Source organism: Festucalex cinctus, chromosome 16 (genome assembly GCF_051991245.1).
Source record: "Festucalex cinctus isolate MCC-2025b chromosome 16, RoL_Fcin_1.0, whole genome shotgun sequence".
In the NCBI taxonomy this organism is placed as follows: domain Eukaryota; kingdom Metazoa; phylum Chordata; class Actinopteri; order Syngnathiformes; family Syngnathidae; genus Festucalex; species Festucalex cinctus.
In genome coordinates, this window is record NC_135426.1 from 22,428,242 (window position 1) to 22,453,662 (window position 25,421).

At 40.9% G+C, this 25,421-nt stretch overlaps 1 protein-coding gene across 1 annotated transcript in view; it reads right to left on the bottom strand.

The window, feature by feature from the left end:
• Window positions 1–25,421, bottom strand: part of col25a1 (collagen type XXV alpha 1 chain) — a 93,554-nt gene that overhangs the window by 13,702 nt on the left and 54,431 nt on the right. Inside the window, exons 7-20 of the mRNA XM_077498932.1 lie at window positions 23,106–23,165; window positions 21,300–21,371; window positions 20,876–20,992; window positions 19,613–19,648; window positions 13,574–13,600; window positions 12,871–12,915; window positions 11,456–11,500; window positions 11,123–11,149; window positions 9,448–9,492; window positions 5,984–6,016; window positions 5,626–5,661; window positions 3,360–3,404; window positions 2,614–2,676; window positions 1,360–1,428 (exon numbers count right to left, since the gene is read on the bottom strand). Coding sequence (XP_077355058.1) covers window positions 1,360–1,428; window positions 2,614–2,676; window positions 3,360–3,404; window positions 5,626–5,661; window positions 5,984–6,016; window positions 9,448–9,492; window positions 11,123–11,149; window positions 11,456–11,500; window positions 12,871–12,915; window positions 13,574–13,600; window positions 19,613–19,648; window positions 20,876–20,992; window positions 21,300–21,371; window positions 23,106–23,165 — 720 coding nt within the window. The remainder of the gene's footprint in view (window positions 1–1,359; window positions 1,429–2,613; window positions 2,677–3,359; window positions 3,405–5,625; window positions 5,662–5,983; window positions 6,017–9,447; window positions 9,493–11,122; window positions 11,150–11,455; window positions 11,501–12,870; window positions 12,916–13,573; window positions 13,601–19,612; window positions 19,649–20,875; window positions 20,993–21,299; window positions 21,372–23,105; window positions 23,166–25,421) is intronic.

Genomic DNA, 25,421 nt, shown 5'->3' on the forward strand with positions numbered 1-25,421 from the left:
ACAAGCCCGTTAAAAACATGGAACCTACCAAAAGAAAGATTGAGTTGCTTCGTTCATCAGGGGGAAAAAAAAATAAAATAAATAAATAAATAATATATATATATATATATATATATCTTTGTATCTTTTTCCGTTTTGCAGCAATTAGCATTGGAATATAGATAAGTTTCATCTTTATTCATATTCCTGGTGAAAACACTGACAAAAAGAGCTTGTTGCAACATGGCCCTAGCTGATCTCTTATACTCTGATGCCACCTGCTGGTCGGTTTTTTTTTTTTTTTTTTTTTTTAAATAACTTGCACTGCTTTAAGCCACCTCTTCATGTGAGAAGCTGCGTCAAAGCCTTCTGTATGCTCTTGCATTAAAAAACAAAACATGTAAGCACATTTTTGGGAATGAATAAGTTAACTACTTTGCAATTTTTTTGTGAATCAATTCAGTAAAATGTCTGCCTTTTTAAGCCACACACTTTAAAAGTCACACTGTTGACCACATTGGAACAAAAATACTAGCGCCTCACATGCCTATTGCGAAATGGTATTATGTAGTGAATCAGTAGTATAAATGGATTGCAAAAATTTTTGATAGCTCAAACCCTAATAGGAAATGTGTATAAGAGTTTAGGAATGATCATGAAGCATATAAATACATATGATTAATGACACTACAACTACTGGAATTGAATTAGCATTTCTGTCTTATCTGTACTTCTTCATACAACAAGTACAGAGTGTGAGTACTTTTGTCAGCTGTGATGACAGACTACTTATGTTTTACCGCCTTTTCCTGATTCACAAGCTATTGAAGTTGGTGGTGAGGTTTCGATGTCATCCCACTGGGACGCCGGCGAAAAAAAACATAACCTCGACGGTTGGAGGTCCCGTTTCAAAGAAACACACACGCACCTCCCGGGGGAGCCGCGCAACGCCGTCAGCTTTCACTAAAACAACCAAAGGTGTTTATTTGAAGTCTGTCACCGATTAAGGCGAGGTTTCACCTTTTTGGTATTTTAAAAAAATTTTTTTTTCTTATTAGCATGTGAAACACATGTGCGGGTCATCTTAGTTTAGACTGGAGTTTATTAAAGCTATACCTGCCGGGTCCGGGCCAGACATAAACAATGGCCAACTCATTTCCATTGCGTTGACATGACGCAAACTCCCAGTAGAGCTTTAAGATCAAGACTTTGATTCGATTGGTTTAGGCAGCACTCTGCTAACGAACGAAGATTTCAAATGGATTTTTTTTTTTTCAGGTAAAAATTTGTAGACAAAGAGGACATGTGTGTGTGGACCACCAAAGAACCGGTACTAATATGCCTGTAGAGGGCGGCAAAAATCAATTAGGAATGACACACCTTTGGTCCGACGGGTCCCAGATCTCCTCGTTCGCCTTTTCCGGGCGGTCCGTGCTCGCCCCTCTCGCCCTTTACAACACAAACAACAAGTATTCAGTCCTGGAAGTCGTCGGTTGTCATCATCTGCTCCACATTTATGTCTTGACATTTATGTCTGCACCTTGCAGTCCTCAAAGTGCTTTGTGAGCAAAAATGGCCAACAGATGGCACTGTGGTGCAACTAAAAGACACTTTTCCTCAACTTGACCAGCAACCGAAACAGTTTTGAAAAAAAGAAAAGGGCCGACTTGCCATTGTTAGCATATTTAATACATATTAAAAGTGTTTTTCATTCCCCTGCTTGTGTAGTCGGATTAATCCACAATCCAATATAAACAAATGCATTAAGTAGGCTCTGACAAGGAGCGTACAGTTGAATTATCCTCCTGCGTGCACATGCGGAGCGTCGCAGCCGGCTTCCCAGTGTGATAATGTCACAGCTCAAAGGAAGCACAGATCACTTCCTTTCCCACTGACATTTTGAGAAGTAATGCAAGCAATAAACAAAACATCAAAACCTCAATATTGACACAGAAAAAAATAATCTATAGATTGGGATTTCCTTTTAAAAAGTAAACATGGTCAAATATAAAATATGCCCCGAGTTTTCCTTTAATAGCGCTCGAGCCATGTGAAATCTTTTTAACTCATTCAAAACATTCTATTTCATCAGATTTCATCATGTTTCTTTGTAATTTCATACACAGGCACCCCATTGAAAAGAGATACAATGCTGCCATCTGCTGGCCATAGTCGCCGTTTTTGATTCCACAACCCATTGACCAGGCAGCGCATTGACCTTGCACTGCCCATTGATTTAAAACAAAAAACAAAACAAAACAAAAAAACGTAGTTGACGTCACTTCATGTTTATGGCGGAATACATTGTGATTTGACTAATAGTGATTAAACGTTTTTGGCGGTCAAAGAGTTAAAATTGTAAGTAATTTAGCTCTTTTTCTAGATGGCCCTGGTTGATCTCCTTTGCTCTGCTGCCACCTGCTGGCCGTTTGTGTAATAACTGCCATTACTGCAACCGTTCTTTGCAGTTGAGAGGCTGCATCAAAGCCTTCTGTATGCTCTAGCATAAAAAAAAAACAAAACGCGTCATCGGAACACTTAAAACATTTAAAAAAAAAACGTATTTACACGTCATTGGGAGCAAATGAGTTAATGACGTAAACAGAGTTCTTTGACAAAGTGGAGCTTACCCACCTTAGTTCCTGGAAGGCCCGGGAGGCCTGGCTCTCCCTGGGGGCCAAGGAAGCCTGGCTCTCCCTAAATTCAAGAAAAAAAAAAAAAAAAAGCAACAACATTTAACATTCAAAGTGAGAGACGCCTTTCAGTTCAACATGCACGGACAAAAAAAACAAAAAAACAAAACAAAACACATTCCCATGACTGCGCCGCAAAATGCATCAGTGGCACCGACCTTTTTGGAAAGCGATCAGAAATTCTCGTCGTGGACTTACGAGGAGCGAGCGGAGGCTATGAGGTGCGACGCTGAGTCACATTTTTATTTATCGCTCAACCATCTGCGCCGTCACGCACTCGAGCGGGAGGCCGGCAGGAGACGCAGAACGCGGCGAGAGTGCAAGCTCAGAAGTGGGTGAGTGCTACGTTAGCAAAATGCTGTTAGATCCATCAAGCATTCGAGCCTCTTAAGTTAAAAAAAAAAAAAAAGAAGCTCAACTCAGACTATAAAGGTTGAACAAGTATAAAAAAAAAAGGCACAATCATCATTTGTGCATTTAGTACATTGTTGACAAATATTGTTCATACATGAAGAAGGCAGGTGAAAATGTATGCAGATGGAGCCACAAAAAAAAAAAAAAAAACCACAATGCTAACACCTTTGTTTGAGACACAGGGGTGCTGGAGTTTTTTTTTTGCTGGGGTGGGCTGAAGCAGATGGAAAGTGGGCCGAGAGAGGGTGTGACGGGAAACAGCAGAACATTTACCTTAATCCCTGGGAGTCCAGGCAGCCCTGGAAGTCCTGGCTCTCCCTACACAGGAAGAGTTGCGACATGTTACAGCCAAGCTAAGCTAAGAGGCGCTTTGGGAATCCACAAAACATTCTCTCTTTCCATTATCCAATTGGCAATCGGATATAAAAAAAAATAAAATTAAAAGTGACTCCTTATTTTTGCATTTGTATTTTTACTTTAACTCATTCACTCGCCGCCATTTTCACATTTCGCAATCCCGTTCGCTCCCGGCCGTTTCACTGGATTTTGACTGATTTTGCAAGGCCGACAGAATATTGTGTTCTATTGCTATAAAAACATGGAACCTACCAAAAGAAAGATAAAGTCTCTTCTTTCATCAGGAAAAAAAAAAGTATGTTTGTTTCCATTTTGCAGCAATTAGCATTAGAAGAGAGCTAAGTTTCATCAGTTTTCACAAATCTATTTAAAATTGGAAGTAATTTAGCTTTTTTCTCGATGGCCCTGGTTGATCTCCTTTGCTCTGCTGCCACCTGCTGGCCGTTTGTGTAATAACTACCATTTCTGCAACCGTTCTTGCATTTGAGAGGCTGCAACAAAGCCTTCTGTATAAAACAAAACAAAACAAAAAAAACAAAAAAACGTATAAATACGTCTTTGGGACACTTAAAACATTAAAAAACGTATTTACACGTTATTGGGAGCAAATGAGTTAAACACATTCACTGCCAACCCAATAAAAATTGACCTTTGACATCTATAGCCGTCAATGGCAGTGAATGAGTAAATTAATTTAGCACAAAAATGACACTTGTCGACCTGCTGTGCCTCGTTGTCCGTCATTGGTAGCTGTCACCAGGAGAAGGTAGCGCACATGCACTTTCACACCAAACCATGCCGTCTTCATGGATTAGTTTGTTAAGTCACTCAAACCCGCAACCTGCAATGCGATTAGCTTTTATCTATGCTGGGGAAAAAAAAAAAAAAAAAAAAAAGCTTCAGCTGTCACACACTGTAAAGTCGAAAGAGTGTTTTTGACGTACTGACGCCGACAATCCAGTCCCGTGATGAGGCCTCGGAGAGACTTTCCAAACAATATCTCGGGCTGCGAATGATCTACGGCTCCGTTTGAACGTCCGTATTTACGGCACATTGGATTGGGGGGGGGGGGGGGGGGGGGAGATTAACGGCGTGTGAGAGCGATCAGCTGTAACGTCACTTGAGCGATCGGGGCAACAGCTGTAAATTTCACACTGTGGCGAATCAAAGCGTTGTAAAAGTCAAGAACAAAAAAAAAAAAAAAGCCTTTCTCGCTGCATCTTCGGCATTCGCGACACAATGCGCAACGATAACTTCGTGTGATGTCACGTGGGGGGGGGGAATAATCGTTTATCAGCACGTCAGCGCATTTGCAGTGGCTGTAAATTGTGCTTACAGGATGCAAGTGCTTGTTAAAAGCTGTTGGAGCACATAAAAGGCAAAAGTTATTCATGTGCTGCGGCATTTTTTGAAGGGGAACTACACTTTTTTTTTTTTTGCAAGATTATATTGTACCTAGTCAAAAACGGTGACATGACGGCATTGTGCTAGTTATGCTAGCATACATGGCGGGAGTCTGCTAAACTGTTTTCCTGGTTTGGTTTTCACGTCAATCACAACACAAGTACGGGAGCAGCTGTAATGTTAATCTCGATCAACAGCAGAGGGCGATATTGCCCAACATGGCAGCGCCCAGAGATGGATGAAGATTGATGATTTTTTTTTTGTGTTCAATTCTGATTCCCATGAACACAATATTAGTCGGAATTCCGTGTTTTGACTCGTCATGGCAGGCACAACGTATTCTTGCTAAATGTTTTTTTTGTTTAGTTCCTTGAAAACAACCTGCTGCTTGCTTCTCTGTTTAACAAGAAGCTAACACATTTCAAACCCATATCAGACATTTTTGGTACATCCTCAAGGATTGCATGATGCTGTGAGGTTGGCGCGCCTCGAGCCAAAGCAAATGAAAAATGAGAGCGCCGTGATGCTCCTCAGCCAAATGTCAAGCGTCAGGTTCTGCTCGGCAGGCCCCCCGTGGCCCTCGGTCCTCATTCTGCACTTTGAACACAAAGGCTCGACTGAGATTGGAATCAAAACTCGATCCTGAGCTATTTGATGTTGCGCAACCCGCGAGCACGCTGCTGTAAGCGTCGAGAAAGCGGATTCAGATAGCTGCTCTGTGACGTGCGGGTGCTGTCAGTTTGCTTTTTAGCTTCAGCGGCAGCAAATCCATCATTACCTTGTGTCCGCTTCTTCCAGGTTCTCCGGGTTCGCCCTGGAACAAAAAGCAATGACGTTTGTTAATGCTGTTTTGGGGTTTAAACTTGCCAACGAGACTTGTTCAAGTGCTTTACTGCACTTTAATTTATTTAATTCAATATCTGGTGTAATAACCTTATTTATTGATTGATTGAATTTTCATTTTATTATTATTCTTATTATTATTTCAACCTCTGGTGTAATAACCTTATTTATTGATTGATTGAATTATTTATTATTTATTTATTATCTCATTGCTGCTGGACAGGTAGATTTCCCAGAGGGGGCCATCCCAAAGGGATCAATAAAGCCAAGTCTAAGTCTAAGTCTAAGTTTACCTTGATGCCTGCTGCAGAAGAGCCTGCATCCCCCTGCAAAAAAAAAAAAAAAAAAAAAAAGGTGAAAAAAATAGGGCTCAAGGATTGATCCTTGAGGGACACCACAGGTGACAGGGGGAGGGGCCAAATTAGCTCCTCCCAAAGACCGAAACTGCCATACAGTCCCATGTGGAGCGATGATTTATGGTGGAAAAATTGTTGCTTGGAGTTTCCAGGGCTAAGTCCTACTAGTTAAGATCTCGCGTCCAAAATGTCTCAAGACGTTTTACGAGTTCCCACTAGTCCTTCTTACGAGTGCGATGAATCATATTACCGGTGAGCACAAAGAGCACCCACACTACTGTGCGAACAATTCGGCACACAAGTGGGATATGGAATAAACGCTCAAACCGATTCCGCTAATTGCAGACGAGAAGAAGCCAGACTGCTCCCATGTGCCACCTTGCAGACAAAACAAGGGGCCAATGAGTCTAATGAAGTGTGGTCATATGAGAGAGAGAGAGAGAGAGAGAGAGAGAGAGAGAGACTGTGGTTTTCTCCACATGCGCCTGCTGCTCAGACCTTGCTGAGCACTTCAAGCTTTTTTTTTTTTTTTTTTTATGGGACACATTACGACGCATGGCACACAAGGTGGCTTTGAGCGTTAGCACGTCTGAACTCCCAACAAGTCGGCGCATTTGCTCGAGAATTGCAATTGAAGAATTTGCGGCAAAAGCCCGAAGACTCGTATACTAGTCTGTGCAGTAATTTAACACAGGGATGCGTTTGCTTTTATTTTGAAATTCCACAGTAGCCCATGTGAGAACAATTATCCGAAGATGCAACGCGCGCACTTCGCACAAATGGGCGTCGCTTCGTCACTTGTGGACCTTCACTGGACAATTTATGGGCGCTTCCTGATTTCATAAATATTTCATTCTGAGCCGCAAGACCTGCAGCTGAAACCGCAACTGCGTGTGGCGCAGCTCGCCGAAATGTCCCGACTGGGCCAATTAGCATACTAGGGCTACATCCTGCGATTAAAGCGCGTCGCCGCAGCTCCCAATTTTACAAGGCAGCCGCGACCCATGCCGACGATTTGCAGGTTGAAGATAAAAGCACAACCGCTTTGCTGCTTGGTAAATTGGGCAATTTTCCAGCTATTTGCCGAAGCGAGGATGTCTGGATGCGGGGAGGCTCCACGAGCAGCTGCATACAAGTTCAACATTTCATGCCAACGCCCGATTCAAAAGAACATAAAATTGTTTAAAATTGGGAGAGGCAGATGCAAGTTTTGGCTTAAAGGGGCAGTCTGCCGGTTTGACTCTGGAAAATGCACTTTTTAAATACAGGATTTAAACAAACAAACTAATTCTCAATTTACAGATCAGGGCTTCTCTTAACGTGTGGTGGTGATTTTGTCCTAAACCGGCACCCCCCCAGCTTGTATTTAGCCATTTTGTGTTTGTTTTGTAAACAGCGGGACATTTCTGTGGAAAGACAGTGTTTACACCCCTCTAGCCAATAACAGAGGGGGGGGGGGCGCAAACGGGGCTGGGGCGGATCACTCACAGAAGCTTACGTGTGTGAATGAGTGAGTGGAGAAAAAAAAAATCCGTGCATGCTTTCAAATTGCCGCAGGAGTGACGTCACGCAGCCGACACGTTCGCCCGGCCCCGTTTGCGACACGCCCCCCCCCCCCCTTCTGCGATTGGCTGGAGGGGTGTAAACACCGTCTTTCCACAGAAACAGCCCGCTGTTTACAAAACTAACACAAAATGGTAAAATACAGGCTGGCGGACGAAATCACCACCAAAGATGAACATAAACCCAGATGTGTAGACTGAGAGAAAGTTAAAGTGCGTACATCCTGTATTTAAAGAGTGCATTTTCTTGAGTGAATCCGACAGACTGCGCCTTTAAGCGATATGGCATGACACCTTCTTGTGATTGGCGAAACAAGTTATAATTCAAAGTCGCATTGCTCAATAGATGATACGTCACGGTAATTTTTTCCTGGTGACATTTAAAAATGGCGCACCTGGTTCGTAGATCAGCTTCCACATCTGTTTGTGGCCATTTTTTTGCACGAGCAGACTCCAGCACCTCCATATGGATTGCCACTTGCTCGGGTCTATCCTTTTTGCACTGGCGTGACAATTAAGCGTTGTAAGAAGCCTGCGGTTTGACTTTTAAGTGTGGCAATGGCTGGTTTTCAGCAGACGCATTATTCACGAAAGGTGTTGATGGCTCGCGAACGCAACACGGTGGCTAAACATTTGACGCGTGCACGCGACACAGCCAAAAAAACATTCGTCGGGAAATGGCGTCATCGGCCTCAAGTGAAGGTGTATCTATCATCTTGTCATTTTCTCCTCTGGGTCCTTCTTCCCCGCTCCCCCCAACCCAATCCTGTCTAAACAAACCCCTTTTGTAACGTGCAAAGTCCCCTCAAGACCAAAATCTCTGCGGTTTCGCTCTTTTTCCCGGAGCGTTCCCGCTATTTTCCCCACAGTGCGTGCTGCCCTATTGTTAACTTTGGCATCACCGAGCGCCCCCATCCCGCGTCCTGAAAAACACGCGCACAAATATAGCCGCTGATGGATTGGGCTCCTGCTCTGACAGTGACAAACATTCCCTCGGAATCCGATACTTTGCCGAGGCAGAAAATGGACGAGTCGCATTTCCGGCTCCTCACACTATCCCGTCTCTTCTCATCATGTAATCACCACGTTTGATCCCAACTCAATTCAATTCCGTTTGTCCACTCCAACTATTTTGCTTCCAAGGTCGGCCTGATCCCGGTCGAGCGCGAGCCGCTCTCTCATTTCCCCCCCCCACACGCATGACGTTCCGCATCTGTTTCCCGTGAACGGTGTCTTTCTTGGCAGACTGTGTTAAGTGAGAAACAATCAGAGCTGAGCGGCGCTAAATTGACAGCGACGTTTTGAGTGCAGCGATTGTGCAGCATTTTGTTTTCATACCTACTGCTTTCAGGAGACGCATAAAAAAAATAAAAAATATTTGTCTGTTGTCCGCAAAAGGAAATTCGATATTTGTGCGGATCTTTCTGCACATGCTGATGTGACACTTAAATAGACCAATTGGACATTCCAGGCCATAATTGCCATTTGAAACACATTTTAAATGTTAAAATTTCCTTTGTCAGGCATTTGACATGTTAGCACTAATCATAGAGGCAGCATGAACACTTGTGAAAATGATAATAATGAAATGAAAAATGATTTTGGAGCGACTTCGCCACTGTGAAAAGTTTGTCTTTTTGTTGGATCTCCATTTGACGAGCTGCCCTCTGACGGAATTAACATTTTTATCTTTTCTGTACTTCGTCCTAGAGCTCCCCCTACGTTTGTGGAGTGTAATTGACTTTGACAAACACCGATGGGGATCATGCCAATCCAAATGGTGTCCAAGCCCTCGATTATTTGAAACCACAAAAACGTACGACATCGAAATGGACGTACCTTCTCTCCGATTTCACCTTTTGGTCCTTCTTCACCCATATCGCCCTGCAAGCCAATGAAAAAAAAAAAAAGAAAAAAAGAAAATTAGTTTTCAACGCAGACAGAATAACAAAAACCTCAGAGGAGTGTGCTGCTTTATTCATCAAGAGCAGCTAATAAAAGTGGCTGGGGGGTTGGGGGTGCACTTTTATGAACATCTTAAATCCACTTCAACGTCACTCAAATGGGTCACACATGGTTCCAATACTTCAGGTGAGCGGCACTTTTAATGAGCCAAAAGTATTATTACTGGGCCGTCGATCACCAAATTGTTTTGGAGTGAGTGAGGGAGGGGGGGAGGGGGGCTTTGAGAAGTTGCAAAAAAATCACGATGGGTCTTTGAGCAACGTGATGGGTTAAACCAGGGGGGTCCAAACTTTTTCATTTGAGGGCCACATACAGAAAATCAGAAGGACGCAAGGGCCACATAAGGCTATGAAGAGAAATTGTGTTTAGTCCTAAAAATTGTACAAATCATTTATTTGTGCTTTTGCATATTTAGAAAAATGCTACAGTGTATGAACCAATTTATTTGTAATATGGCAGTGGGGTTATTATAGTTTCGGAATTTTTTAGTTTTTATTTCATTTTGAGTTTTTTTTTTGTTTTGTTTTGTTTTTTTTAGTTAGTTTGAATTATTTTTCAGGGTGGTTCTGTTAGTTGTTTAAAATTAGTTTTCGTTCTTTAATAAATGCTTACTTTTTAGTTAAATTAGTTTCTGTACTATTATTATTATTATTATTTTTAATGTGTATTACTCGTGCGCAACATTACGGTTTATATTAACTCTTTGACCGCCGAAAATGTTTCATAACGATTAGTAAAATCACGACGTATGCCGCCATAAACGTTAAATCAACTATGTTTTTTGTTTTGTTTGTTTTTTCATCCTGCGATTGGTTGGCAACCAGTCCAGGGTGTCCCCCGCCTACTGCCCAGAGCCAGCTGAGATAGGCGCCAGCAGCCCCCGCGACCCTTGTGAGGAATAAGCGGTCAAGAAAATGGATGGATGGATGGATGGATGTTTTTTCATCAGTGAGCAGTTCACCATCTAAGTGCAGTGCGCGCTACCTGGTCAATGAATTGTGGAATCAAAAACACGGACTACCTATGACATCATTATTCCGGTTTATATCAGAATAAATCTACTAAAAATTACATTTAAAATCATCCCCAAAGGCTCATGCATTAAATTAATTACCAAAGACTAAAACGAAGGACATTTTAGCTATAATTATAGTTTTATTTTAGTTAGTTTTGTAAACATAAAATGTAGTTTCAGTTTTTCTTTTTTTTTTTAAAAAGCATCTTCGTTTTTGTTTTATTTCGCTAACGAAATTGTTTTCTTTAATTTTAGTTTTTTCGTTAGTTTTAGTGAACTAAAATAACCTTTAATAGCACCTGTGTTTTTTGACACCTTCACTTCCTACTTTGACCATCTCCAAACATTTTTGTTTTTATTTCAGATGAACTGAGTCAAATGCCATTTTTCGCATATGTCGCAGGCCACTAAAAAAAATGGACGGCGGGCCGAAAAATGGCCCCCGGGCCGTAGTTTGGACACCACTGCATGGCGCAATCGTTATACTCCTCCGGAGTGAACAATCACCCTGAAAGATCTGAACGAGTCGCTCACCTTTTCACCTCGCTCTCCCATTTCACCCTGTTGGCAAAGAAAGCAGAGCGGATTACCGAGGCTGCAGTGGGTCAGATTGTCATCAATTCGTGTTGGATTAGGACAATTCTCTTGTGGTATGGCAGCATTTATCCTCAGACAAGTATCAGATTCCGCAAGTCAAAACAGGGCGTACCATTTTTCACAATAACATGATTACATCGAAATCCATGCACAGTAGAACAAATGACATAATTGTTCCCAAAATGAAGGCGAAATAGAAAAGCGAAAGTAAGTTCAAAGGAGGAAGAAATATGAGATGGCATGATGACACGGAATACGTGTGCACCAGACCTTGGCTCCGGGGATGCCGTCCAGTCCCGGGATGCCAAGATCGCCCTATGGACAGCACACAAACACACGCAGAGTGCTAAATCAGTATTATTTCTCTCGAGTTGATTGATTCTACACTGCCAGTTCAGCGAGTCAACGTTTTTAAAGCCGACAGTCGACCACTCTGTTTCCTATTTAATCCATACAAGTTCTCATATTCTCGATGTTGGATGGAGATTACAAAGATGGCATCTCTTAACTCATTCACTCGCCGCCATTTTCACTGAAGCAACCCCCTTTTGCTGTTTTACTGGATTTTGACTGATTTTACAAGCCCCACAGAATATTGAGTTCTATCGCTATCAAAACATGGAACCTACAAAAAGAAACATTCGAGTCTTTTCTTTCATCAGGAAAAAAATAAATATATATATTTGTGTCTGTTTCCGTTTTGTAGCGATTAGCATTAGAATACAGATTTTTAGGTTTTATTGATATTCACATTCCTGGCGAAAACACTATCAAAAAGAGCTTGTTGCAACATAGCCGTGGCTGAGCTCACTCTGCCGCCACCTGCTGGCCATTTTTTGTAGTAACTACTAGGGGTGTCAAAAAAAAAATCGATTCGGCAATATATCGCGATACTACATCGCGCAATTATCCAATCGATTCAATAGGCGGCTGAATCGATTTTTAAACTTCCATTTTTAATGGAAAAAATGTAACAAAACGTCTTACTTCGGGTTAGGGTTCACACCTTAAGCATGGAAGAATGTTATATGAAGGGAACATTAAGCCTTAATATTTTTATTTTAATGCTGTTCAAACATGAAACAGGTTACAACCTGTAAAAAACGGAAGTTTCAGATAAATAAATAATACATTTTCATACAAATCTTACACTAGTATTTTCTAAATTTGAATGAAAACAATCGACTTGTAAATTCTTATCGGGATTAATCGGTATCGAATCGAATCGTGACCTGTGAATTGTGATACGAATCGAATCGTCAGGTACTAGGCAATTCACACCCCGAGTAACTACCATTTTTTTTAAGCCACCTCTTCATGTCAGAAGCTGCACCAAAGCCTTCTGTATGCTCTTGCATTAAAAAACAAAAAACAAAAAACAAAAACATTAAAAACAAAACAAAACAAAAAAACACGTTTTTGGGAGTGAATGAGTTAAATGATTCCCCATTGGTCCTTCAGGCTGTTGGGAAACACCTGCAGCGTGTCCTCTTTGTTTGCTTTGGGAATTTGATGCAGAACGGTGTTGGGTACGCACAGTTGTTTTATGAGGCAAGATATACGACAGATTTTTTTTTCCCCCCCGCCACATATGAGGACGACAATAAAAAAAAAAAATTAAAAAAAAGAATGTCGAGAACCAGTAACGGCAGCGCTTAAATGTGTTTTTACTGGAATGAACTCACCTTCAGTCCATCAACACCTGGAATACCGGGAGGCCCCAGTGAACCCTGGGAAAATAATTAGAAAACAACTTTAGGCCCATTATAATTGCACGGCAGAAAACATTAAGCAGGGAGACAAATGATGGCATTCAACTGCCGATTTAAGTAGGACGACGACGACGACTCACTGCTGCCATGGTAACCGCTGTTTTGATTGTAAATCCACTTTCCAAAACACCTCAAGTGGTAAAAAATTAGCCTCAATCACCTGAGTGGCACCTTAAAAGCTACTAAAAGGTCGCACGATGAGGAAAACCTAATTGTGTGAGCCTCGGGGCCAGACTCGCCAGTCATTAACAAGCTGCCCCCCCCCCCTTCAACACGCATCGGCATTGCCGGCGGTGAGGTCCTGCATGACAGCGCAGACAGGAAGCGTCTGATTGGGTTACACTGAACAAACACTGGCAGCTACCTGATGGCTGGACACGGCCAACATCTGCTGCTCGCATCAGCCTGTATCACCGCATCACACGTTTCACTCTCTCCGTTCTCCACGCTGGTGGAGTTATAGCCCTTAACATGTCTATTCAGGCCGCGTGTCATATCATGTATCTTCATAGACGACCACTTCCTGCGTACGCCGCAATGATGTATGATTTATTGAGAAGCTAAGGTTGTAAATAAAAAAAAAAATAAAAAAAAAATTAAAAAAAAGGTGGCTTACCTTGAGTCCTGGAGGCCCCTCAGGTCCCTGGAAAATAAAAAATAAAAATTACACAAGGGAAGGTCAAATATAGTCAACTCCCGTTTATGGCGGGAGCTACGTTCCATACCCACGATATATGAAATTGTATCGTAGCATTCATGCAAGTAAATCAGCTTTATATTCGGTTGAAAAGCTTCACATTTCGCACTAAGTCGTTTTATGAGGTTTTTCAACTTTTTTTCAGACTGATACCGATACTCAGACCCTCAGTACTCACCGATACCAACTGCTGATACCAGTAGTACATTTTGAAAAATGAAAAAAAAAAAAAAAAAATCACTAAAAGATGTTTTTAAACAAATATATTTCCTTTAATTTTGACAAAAAAAAAAAAAAAAACAGCACAGTCACTCTTCAATAGTCTTACCGCTCAAAATAAAACACAAAAATGCTCTTTTAGTTTAAGATTCACAATTTTGAAGTATTTCCAAGCCGGTGAAGTTTTGGTGAAAAACTGCTGCAAGCTAGCGCCAGTTACTGGCAAGGAGGACTCACTTAACTCATTTGCTCCCAATAATGTGTAAATACGTTTTTTTATGTTTTAAGTGTCCCAAAGACGTATTTATACGTTTTTTTGGGGTGTTTTTTTTTTTTTTTTAATGCTAGAGCATACAGAAGGCTTTGATGCTTTGAGTAATGTCGTATCCAGTTTCAGCTGAAGTCTTGTTGTCTTTATAAAGATGCAACATGAACATCATCTCCGAACAGGAACCACAACAACACGATCTCTTGCTGGTGGCGATCTCCACATATTCCATATTCTTGTTTTTCTTACGGGAAGCCTGTCGGTTTATGACCCAAATGAGGCAATGGTTGGAAGGCCTTAGTCAATAAAAAAAAAACAAAAAAACCCAAAAACGAGTCAATGCAAATATGGCAACAGATTCTGTAAAAAAATGATTCAAACCAGGGATGAAGGTGGCTTCCTTCTTATAGCTCCTCATTGAAATATAAGACCATGTAGGAAAACTTGTAAAAAAAAAAAAAAAAAAAAAAAAAAAAAAGTGTAATCACAAGAACAAATAAGGATCTTCCGCTTCAGACCAGAACAGTTTGCTGTTGCTTTGTTTTCATAAACCAACCAAATAAGCAAGTTTTGATTCTCCCCATAAAATGGTTTTTTTTTCTCCTCTGCTTGCCTTTGCGGAGCCATCCTCAGCAGGCCTTGGTAAACATCTTTACGACCCACTAAGGTATGTGAGCATGTGCCACTCGCCTGAGCACTAATTAGCTCTGCTCCATCTGAGAGCACTCAGGAGCTACTGGCTGAAAAGCACCATTGAGGTTTTGGGGTCGGTGGGGGGGAGATTGAGCGGCAGTCAAGAGCTCCCTGTCGTAATCCGGGGCCCTTTGTCCCTGCCAAACTGAGGATCAGCACAATGCGTTTGTTCCAAAACCATAATAAGTACGATGAATGCTCACAAATGGGAAGCAATCGGAAACGGAGTGCTTTTCCGCTTTCGTCCGAGGTCAGGAAACGGCAAACAATGGAGGAAATAGCCGCATTTCAAGAAGTTCCCTAACAGAGCAAACCTTGAAAGCGTCTGTTCCCATTCTTAACTCATTTACTCCCAACAACGTATAAGTAAGTTTTTTTTTAATGTTCCAAGTGTCCCAAAGACGTATTTATACGTTTTTTTTGTTTTGTTTTGTGTTTTTTTTTATGCTAGAGCATACTTTGATGCAGCCTCTCAACTGCAAAGAACGGTTGCAGAAATGGTAGTTATTACACAAACGGCCAGCAGGTGGCAGCAGAGCAAAGGAGATCAACCAGGGCCATCTAGAAAAAAAGCTCAATTACTTAGAATTTTAAATAGATTTGCGAAAACTGATGAAACTTAGCTCTTTTCTAATGCTAATTGCTGAACATACTTTTTTTTTTCCTGATGAAAGAAGAGACTTTAATCTTTCATTTGGTAGGTTCCATGCTTTTATTGCAATAGAACACAACATTCTGTGGGCCTTGCAAAATCAGTCAAAATCCAGTAAAACAGCCGGGAGCGAACGGGATTGCGAAATGTGAAAACGGCGGCGAGTGAATGAGTTAAATGTCTGCAATTTGATGTTCTCATTTGACATGTGAAGGCGACCTTACGCTTTCCTAGACAGTTATTTTCCGAAAGCCTGACAAGACTCGTCTTCGGGTCGTATGTTTTACCAGCAGAGCTGCCGGTTAGCATAACAGCGCGCTTCAGCACAGCACCACAGAGCTTATGGCGGCATTTGCTTGATTTAAAAGGGCGAACATTTCAATCAGAAAGCTTTTGCAAGAAGCGTAAACAAAAACGGGCAGAGTCGAGTTGGCGGCGACGTGGCGCTTTCAAAACACTGAAGCAACTGAATTTGTGTTTACGCTTTGCAGGCTTGAGAAAATGAAGGTGCATTGTGGGTCCTTTTGGAATGAACGGAATGCAAGGCAGCGTGACATGGAAATAACACTAAAAAGGCAAGATTTGTTTTTCATGTACCGGAGGTAAACCGCAAGCACAATAACGTGCGTGCGTGCACCATTGCGTTCCCACAAGTCCCAAGACCTCCTCATGTGGTCTGTTTCTTTTGCTGTCCGACCAGTGTCAAAGTCTGGCCCACATTGCTGGCAGTACCGTATTTTTCGGATTATACGTCGCTCCGGATTATAAATCGAACCAGCCAAAAAAATGCATATATAAGTCGCACTGGAGTATAAGTCGCATTTTTGGGGGAAATTTATTTGGTAAAATAAATGTGATTTTTTAGTAGATTTATTTTGATATAAACCGGAATAAAGACGTCGCGCCCATGGTGTTTTTTTTAAATATTGCGCACAATACTCCACATTAAAAATAAAATAAAAATAAAAATACTGAAACTAACTAAACTAAAAGCATTTATCAAAGAACGAAAACTAATAACAAAAACTAACAGAACCATCCTGAAAACTAATTAAAACTAACTAAATTTAAAAAAACTAAACTCAAAACAAACTAAAAATGGAAATTGCAAAACTATAATAACCCTACTGCCATATTACAAATAAATTGATTTATTTACCGTAGCATTTTTTCTAAATGTGCAAAAGCACAAATAAATTATTTGTACAATTTTTAGGACTAAACACAATTTCTCTTCATAACATTATGTGGCCCTTGCATTGTTCTGATTTTCTGTATGTGGCCCTCAAATGAAAAAGTTTGGACACCCCTGCAACTACAGAATAGAGCTGAAAAGCTTTACTTTTTTTTTTTTTTTTTTCCCCCCACAGAGAAAACCTCATGGCACTTATGATTTGGATTGAAATCCCTAAAACTAGTGCCTCCTTTTTTTCTCTTCCCCTTCCCACCTCCGCCCGGCAAAAAAAATCTCTAATCCTTCTAAACCAGCACCATATGTCCTCGAAGGCTGCTGGAAAACCGAAATCTCCTCCACGTCGCTTAAACAATCGCACGCATCCAAAATGCCAGGCGGCGTCAAGTGGACACTCCAGACCCGAGAGCAGCTCACATTTTGGACCTGAAGATCAAAGTGCCCGTTTTCTCTCCATGCGTATCAGATTTTTTAGATTGATTTTCAAGGACACGTCCTGGGCGGAGACATGATGGAGATGTTGCGTCTTTTTTTTTTTTTTTTTTCCCCTCTCGCTGTCACATCTTTAAACAGCCTTAGCGCTGTTCATATTTCAAAACAATTTAACAGTCTTGAGTTACAAATTTATTGGCACGCTTGTGAAATAATACGCTTCATTTCAGGAATTACAGTGAGCCACCACGTTGGGATTTTGGCTCCACACTTTTTATGATATATTGATTTTGTTGGACAAGGATTTTTGATATTTTTTTTTTTTTTTTTTTAGCGTTACAACCTTGTCCAACCCTCTGGCAGATAAGCTCCAATCGACACTTCGTCCAAATTGTCCTCCATCAGCGTCCTGCATCCTCCAATTCACTTGTGAGATCATTCATCACACGCAGCTTTTGATTCGCAAAAAAGTCCATCAAATGTGTATTCGAGTGGCTGTTAACTCGAACAACGTGTTCCTACTGTATCAGGGCGCCAACGTCTTGTAACGGAATTACAACTGCACGCCGTGAGTCATTTTTGCCATAGTAACCATTAAACGTTGTGTAAATATCTTGTATATTTAATATCCACTTGGAGTAAGATTAATCATGTTGTTGGACGCTGTACTTTTCCACAGCTTGTTGTCTTAATTCCGAAAGGGCTTTTTAATGCCATTTATGTCACTGTTCATGCAGCTTAATAATGACAGAGTGCTGTGTAATGCTCACAATGCTGCTACTTGATTTTTTTTTTTAATACTTCAAATTTGCAATTTTAGTTTTAGATTTTATAAATTGTTCTCAACTCTTTGACAGCCAAAAACGATCAGTAAAATCACGACGTATGCCGCCATAAATGTTAAATGATGTTTTTTTTTGTTTTTTGTTTTTAAATGTTCGCAGTGCAACGTCTAAGTGCAGCGCTGCCTGGTCAATAGGTTGTGGAAACAAAAACACTCTACTACAAAAACTACGGCCAGCGGATGGAAGCGTTGTATCTCTTTTCGTGACCGATCAAAGCCTTTGTCATATCAAAGTTTTTTTTTTTTTTTTTTTTGATAACATGTGGCAGTAATAGAGTTAAAATAAATATGATACAAAGAAATATGCAATATTTTGTAATTTTATATGATAAAAGTTCTGCTGTGCATATCAATTTTCCTCAGTGTCTAAAATAAAAAAAAAAAAAAAAAAAAGTCTCTAAAACAAGTGGCTGTAGATTCGTTTTGGACTTTTTAGAACCGATGTAACGCGAGTACTTGATGTATTTATTTTTATTGTGCTCAGAGAAAAAGCCAAATGCTACCCGCAATTTGCGACGTAGCGACGCAATCTAATTGCATTCTAGCAGCCGCCTGTGAGAGCTACTAAATTGATTTGCTGGCCAATTCTGGGCGGACGCCAATAAGTGGCCCTCAGCCAAGCCCGAGTGTAAATAGTGTTTTAGATGTGAGGATGTTATAAAAGACAATTTCAAGGAGCCCGTCGGAACGGGTCTGAAGTTGCCGCCGCACGTGTTTACGTTACAAAGCCAAAGCTAATCACGCAGCTGTATTCGGTTTTATTTGACTACAGTATTTTTGAGACGTAAAAGCTGCAGAATCCGCGTATACATTCGGTTAAGTGACAGCAGGCGTGGTTCGATTTACGTCCAAAAGCGTTTCTGCTTGTTTATACGTGACACTGTGATTGTCCTTTTTCGGTTACAAACTACTAGGGGTGTTAAAAAAAAATCGATTCAGCAATATATCGCGATATTACATCGCGCAATTCTCGAATCGATTCAATAGGCGGCCAAATCGATTTTTAAATATCCATTTTTGATGGAAAAATATTCACTAAAACGTCTTAGGGTTCGCATCTTAAGCATGGACGAATGTTATGTTAATGGGACACTAAATATTTTATTTTAATGCTGCTCAAAAATGAAACAGATTACAACCTGTATAAGACTGAAGTTTTCGATAAATAAATAATACATTTTCAAACAAATCTTACACTGTACAAGTTTACTGATTAGTATTTTCTACATTAAAAAAAAAAAAAAAAAAAAAAAAAAGGACTTAAAAATTCAGGATTAATCGGTATCGAATCGAATCGTGACCTATGAATCGTGATACAAATCGAATCGTCAGGTACTAGAAAATTCACACCCCTCGATTACACCATATCAGTTGGAAATTAACACCTCCTGAAGTTTTAGAAAAATAAATAATACATTTTCAAACAAATCTTACACTTTACAAGTTTACTGAGTAGTATTTTCTAAATTTGAAAAAAAAAAAAAAAATCAATTCACAATTCACACCCCTACAAACTACTGCAATTGCCCCCACGCCCTATTTTAAATATATATATATATATATTTTTTTTAAAATGTACTTGCTTGAATGTGACATTGTGAACGTGACGTGACATTTACACACAAACAGTGGTTACTTGCGGAAATTGTTGTTCTTACCATAGGTCCCATTTCTCCTGGATTCCCTTGATCACCCTGTGGTAAAGAATTCATAGGATTAATGTTTACATATTTTAGGTGACAATTGTGCTTGTAACTTGAGGCATTACCACTCTTGATAATTGATGTGAAAAAAAAAAACAACACATACACCTAGCATAGCTAAGTCGTTTACATTCAAGAGAAAACTCCTCAACCCTCGAGCAGAATTGCCGTGGGAGAAATGAAACAGAAAGCGCCAAAAGCCAAGGAAGGTTTAATTTCTTGGAAAAACAACAACGACTGCAGCAACTGTGACTGGAAGAGCTGACAAGAATCATCAGGAAGTTGGAGAGAGGCAGCTAACAACACTTCATTTCTCTGCGCTCCCGCCGCCAGCGCAACAAAGATCATCTGGAGCTTCCCGCGAAGGCTCCGGCACAGCATAATTGACGGGCCTTTCTTGCGGCTTCTTTGTCTCATAGAGAGAGAGTGAGAGCGCAAGTCAATTAGTGTGACGCGGACGTGGAAAATGTTATTGCTCAAACGAAACACGGCCAAGTGTATGTAAATCTATACGAGGAACGATTCTCGTGGGAAGCGCAATCATGTTACGCTTGTCGAGCTTTCATTAGGATGGCATGTATAGGAAGAAAGCTTCCCGGCACAGTGAGATTCAAATTGAATATGACGAGCAATGAACCGGGAAGACAATTGCCAAAAAAAAAAAAAAAAAAAAAAAAAAAAAAAAAAAAAATGGGGCGGGGGGGGGATAGCAGATATATATATATATATTTTATATAAATAAATATTGTTATGACTGGGTCAAGCCAGGGTTAAGTTTGGGTAGGTGTCTGTTTTCAACCGATGTAATCAGCGTCTAGTTTCAGCTGGTTTTAAGCTATGTGATGTCAAGAATCTTTAATATCTTTTTCTGGTCAACGGCCAATCAAATAATTCCATGTCAGTCCTGTTACCCACAGCCAATCCAATCATTTCACTGTCTGATTAAGACAGACCGAGAAGTGTGTGTTTGTCGGATTATTACCACTGTTCCTCTGTGCATCTCCGCAGCCCGAGGGGGCGTGTCGTCTCGTGATTCCCGATGCATTCTTGTCGTTTCTGGTCAAGTCAAGTTAGTTCCACGCCTTTTGATGTTATGCGAATAAAGTGTTATATTTGTGTCTGCGCTTTTGGGATCCAACCTCAGAACGTAACAAATATAATATTCATTTCTGCACAGCACTAATATATACACATACATCCATATATTTCAATACTCACTGGTACGCCTGGTATTCCCCTGGGTCCATCTTTGCCCGTGTCCCCCGGGGGCCCCCGTGGGCCTGGAGGACCTGGGGGCCCCGGAGGCCCTGGTGGTCCCGCTTGCCCCTGATCCCCCTGAGCCAGCAAAACAAAGATAATGTCAGCCACGCTGCAATGTTGTGAAATACACAGACTGAAAAAGTACTGCAGTTAAATGCTAAGGTGGCGTTTTGGATTTCTAGTTTTCTAGTTTCTAGTCATGCACTACACATTCAGGCATTACGAGTTGAACTGTGCATCTACAATGTCCTGCAGGAGCATCCTAAGAGATGAATGCTCGTGACTTTATCTCGCAGGTTAGCAAGCGAGGAGAGAACAGAAACAGAAACAAAGAACGATCAACAAGACGACGAGAGCAGAGAAAGAAGATTCCAGCCGCTACCTTAATGAGACGTCGCTTTATGAGCTGCTGGTCGGCGGAAAGAAAGCCGTGATTGATCTTAGGGAAGACCATCTGAGCAGGCGAGCGGGTCGGAGGCGAGAGAAGGATGAAGAAGGTTGAGATCCCAGAAGAAGAGGAAGGAGGCGTGGTTGGAGAGTGAATGCAGGAAAAAAAAATAGAATCAGAGCTCTAATATGTTGTTGAACTTTTGAGGAGCATCTTCACAGACAAATCAGAGAAATCCACACTTCTGCATCACGAGTGCAGTCTTGCGTCGGAAGTCTGCTAATTTTTTGGAGCTTAAAGGCTATAATTACGTCTTAAGTCTGTGTGGACTGCATGGGAATTTCTCTGTCTCTGTGAAAATGCCGCCAACATTCATCATAATCATCTACATCCTCGTCGTCCCGGCTGCAAAGTGGAACCCCAAGAGCCGCTCAACGCACAAACACCAAAGACGGATTGTAAAACGTTGTTGCCGCTGTCCGCTGGCAGGAAAAGCGGCGTTAGCGCTCGCTGAAACAGCACAGAAGGCCGCATTGATGGATTTAAGGATTTGTGGCGAACCATTGGCATGAACTTTAAAACAGCACTTTTGCCACATAGGTTCACCAGCATCGTATTTTTCTTGGCGTTTCCGTCCGTTCGTTTGAGCATCAACGGACACAAACCAGACCGCGTCTCAGTTGAGGGAGATTCTGCTTCTTGTTCCATATTAGCGGGCTGTCGGCCAAAGATGCTTTCAAGGCAAGTTGTGGCAATAGAGGGAGGGGTGTCCAAACTACGGCCCGGGGGCCATTTGCGGCCCGTCGTCCATATTTGAGTGGCCCGCGACATATGCTAAAAATGACATTTGACTCAATTCAAACAAAAATGTTTGGAAATGGTCAAAGTAAGAAAGGAAGGTGTCGAAAAACACAGGTGCTATTAAAGGTTATTTTAGTGAACTAAAACTAACGAAATAACTAAAATTCCAAAAACAATTTCGTTAAAATAAAAATAAAAACGAAGATGCTTTTTAAAAAAAGAAAACTAACTGAAACTACATTTTATGTTTACAAAACTAACTAAAATAAAACTAACTAGAATTATAGTAAACATGTCCTTCGTTTTAGTCTTTGGTAATTAATTTAATGCATGAGCCTTTGGGGAAGATTTTAAATGTGATTTTTTGTAGATTTATTTTGATATGAACCGGAATAAAGATGGTGTTTTTTTAAATATTGTGCACAATTCTACACGTTAAAAAAAATAAAAATACTGAAACTAACTAAACTAAAACTAAGCATTTATTAAAGAACTGTCTAAAACTAATAAAAAAAACTAACAGAATCACCCTTAAAAATAATAAAAAGTAACTAAATTTAAGAAAACAAAATAAAAACTAAAATGAAAAATTCCAAAACTATAATTACCCTACTGCCATATTACAAATAAATTGGTTTATATATTGTAGCATTTTTTCTAAATGTGCAAAAGCACAAATAAATTATTTGCACAATTTTTAGGACTAAACACAATTTCTCTTCATAACTTTTTTTTTTCCCCATTTTTTTTTAAATTTATTTTTTGTTTTTCCCATTTATTTTTATTTTTAGTTTTTTAAGAGAGAGCTCAGAATTGTTATTTCTCTTCATAACATGATGTGGCCCTTGCATCCTTTTGATTTTCTGTAAAAGTGGCCCTCAAATGAAAAAGGTTTGGACACCCCTGCAATAGAGGGAGGGCTGAATCGGGACGCGGTGGTGGCAAGTGCAGCGGAGGGGTGCCACCGTGCAAACGGGGGCGACGCTGCCGCCGACAAACCTTGACGGTCAGGATTTGATTGCTGTGCAAAGCGGCTAATGTGGGGAGACCAGGCAATCCCTAAAAGGGGTAAACATGGCACAACGCACAACATTCAAGACTGAGCAACAACACAATGGAAGGAATTATTAAGTGTGGGTGAGTGCTATAATTTAGCACACACAAAAAAAAAAAAAAAAGTCTTAAGGACTCATGCCTGAACTTGATTAAAAAGTCAGTCACAGTGACATGGAAAAGGGTGCGAGGGCCTGTTTGTATTAATGTTGCACATACTTTTTTATAAGCCCTGTCAGGTTTTAAGTATTAGATTTCAAAACGTGCATCGTTTAAATTTTTTTCTTTTGGTCATAAATGTGTCCCATGGCACTACAATAAAATCACCACGTAATCATTCCCTGTTGTTTGTGCCACATGCTATAAACAGATGGGGCCGTTTGTTGACATGATTATCGCACGGCCGACTTTGAAGTCCAACGTGGTGGTAAATTGAGACGCGGTGTTGTTCTGACATCAAGGAAATTTGAGCAAATGCTTCCCAAATTACCCGGTCAACAATCCTCACGACAGACACCATCCATTCATGAAAATAGAATCAAGAAGGAAAACATTGGGGTTTGTCATTTATAACTGGAAACAAACTTTAATCTCAATCCAGCAATGTTTGAATCCTTTCGGGTTCACATGCTTGGTTGGAAAGTTCACTGAAGTTTACGTGCAAGCACTCTAACAGCCACGAGAGTGGACATGGCATCCGTAAAGCTGAGGTTTATTTTAAAGAAAGTGTGACTGACACAGTACATTTAATGGCTCTTAGTTCTTTTATCAACGCTTAGCAGTTACAATGAAAACACCAAAGGCCCCAGTATTGAACCCTGTGGAACGCCATGTGCGACTGAGAGCAACTAAGGGTAACAAAAACTTTTGTCAGGCAATATAAACCACTCAAGAGCACTACCACTAATGTCCACCTGGTCCTGCAAATGAGCCAATAGAATTCTGTGTTCCACCATATCTTTTTTTTCCCCCCATTTCATGTAAACAGGAAATATCCCACTGAGATAAAAACAAAACAACTTTTTCAATGGAGTAGTCGCTCAGAGGTAGCAATAAACAGTCACATATTGAACACAAAGGTTTATTATACTTGTACTATATACTAGTTTATTATTCTTAAAAATGGCCGACATACTTTTGTCAGCGGAGAGTTGCGATTCAGGTCTGTGACCACAAACGGCTGAAAAAAAAAAAAAAAAAAAAGGAATCACATCTGCGGTTTTGAGTTATTTACTTTCATTCAGAGATTGAGCTTCCCATACATTTCAAGAGGAGATCTAATCTGGCCAATCCAAACATGTCTTTGGTGCCATCATTCTGGTTTTGCAAAGATAATTCAAAAGGCATGGCTCATTGAGACGTTGGTCTTTCAAGGGCATGCGGGCCGGTTCCAGAAAGAACGCAGCCGTAGATATGCAACACACAAAAAGCCATAAGTGGTATTGAAGTGCAAATATCTCTCAAGTTATTGACAACCTCAAACATCTTGAAGACAGAAAAGGAAAACTGGATTATGGTCAAGGCGAACCCACGATACAAAAAAGTTGGAAGATACTAAATTCGGTGCGATGAGCTCTGGTTTTTATCTTGTTATGCATTTGCGACATTTATCATTTTGAAACTCTAAAACAAAGCCGACCTCTGCAAGAGAAAACAAAACCTTTACTATATATGGTGATGCCGCACGACCAGGACAATGGACAAGTCCTAACCATTCACAGATTTCCTGCAAGAAAAAAACAAAACAACTAAAACGGATGTTGGTTATTCGCTGATCTGCCTCCAGCCGAGCAAACGGCGGAAAAGCAGCTACAAGGACAATCAGCAACAGCCGCCACGTCGGACTCCGGGCCAGAACACGCATCCTTTCAACCACACCAGAAACAAGCGCAAGCCCACTTACAGGCGGCAAGCCTCGTCTGCATCTGCGGCCAGGATTAGCGGCAACACGCACAGATGGGTTCAATACATTTAAGGGAAGAGTCGTACGCATGCGATGGCCTCAGATTTGACATCGACATCATGCGGCAACTTTGATCTGCCGCCCACTTCAAGACAACGCTGGAAATGACATAACACCAGACTCCAAATTAAGCAGAAAAGCTACGGAATTCTTTGCATTCAGGAGTCACAGGTTTGTCCCGTCGCCAAACAAAATGCCACCCAGGAACACTGGCAGCTGAAGCGAGCGGCCAAGCTTTGGACGGACCACACAGCCACGTATTGCATTTTAACTCTGGCCGCATGTTTGTTGGTGAAACG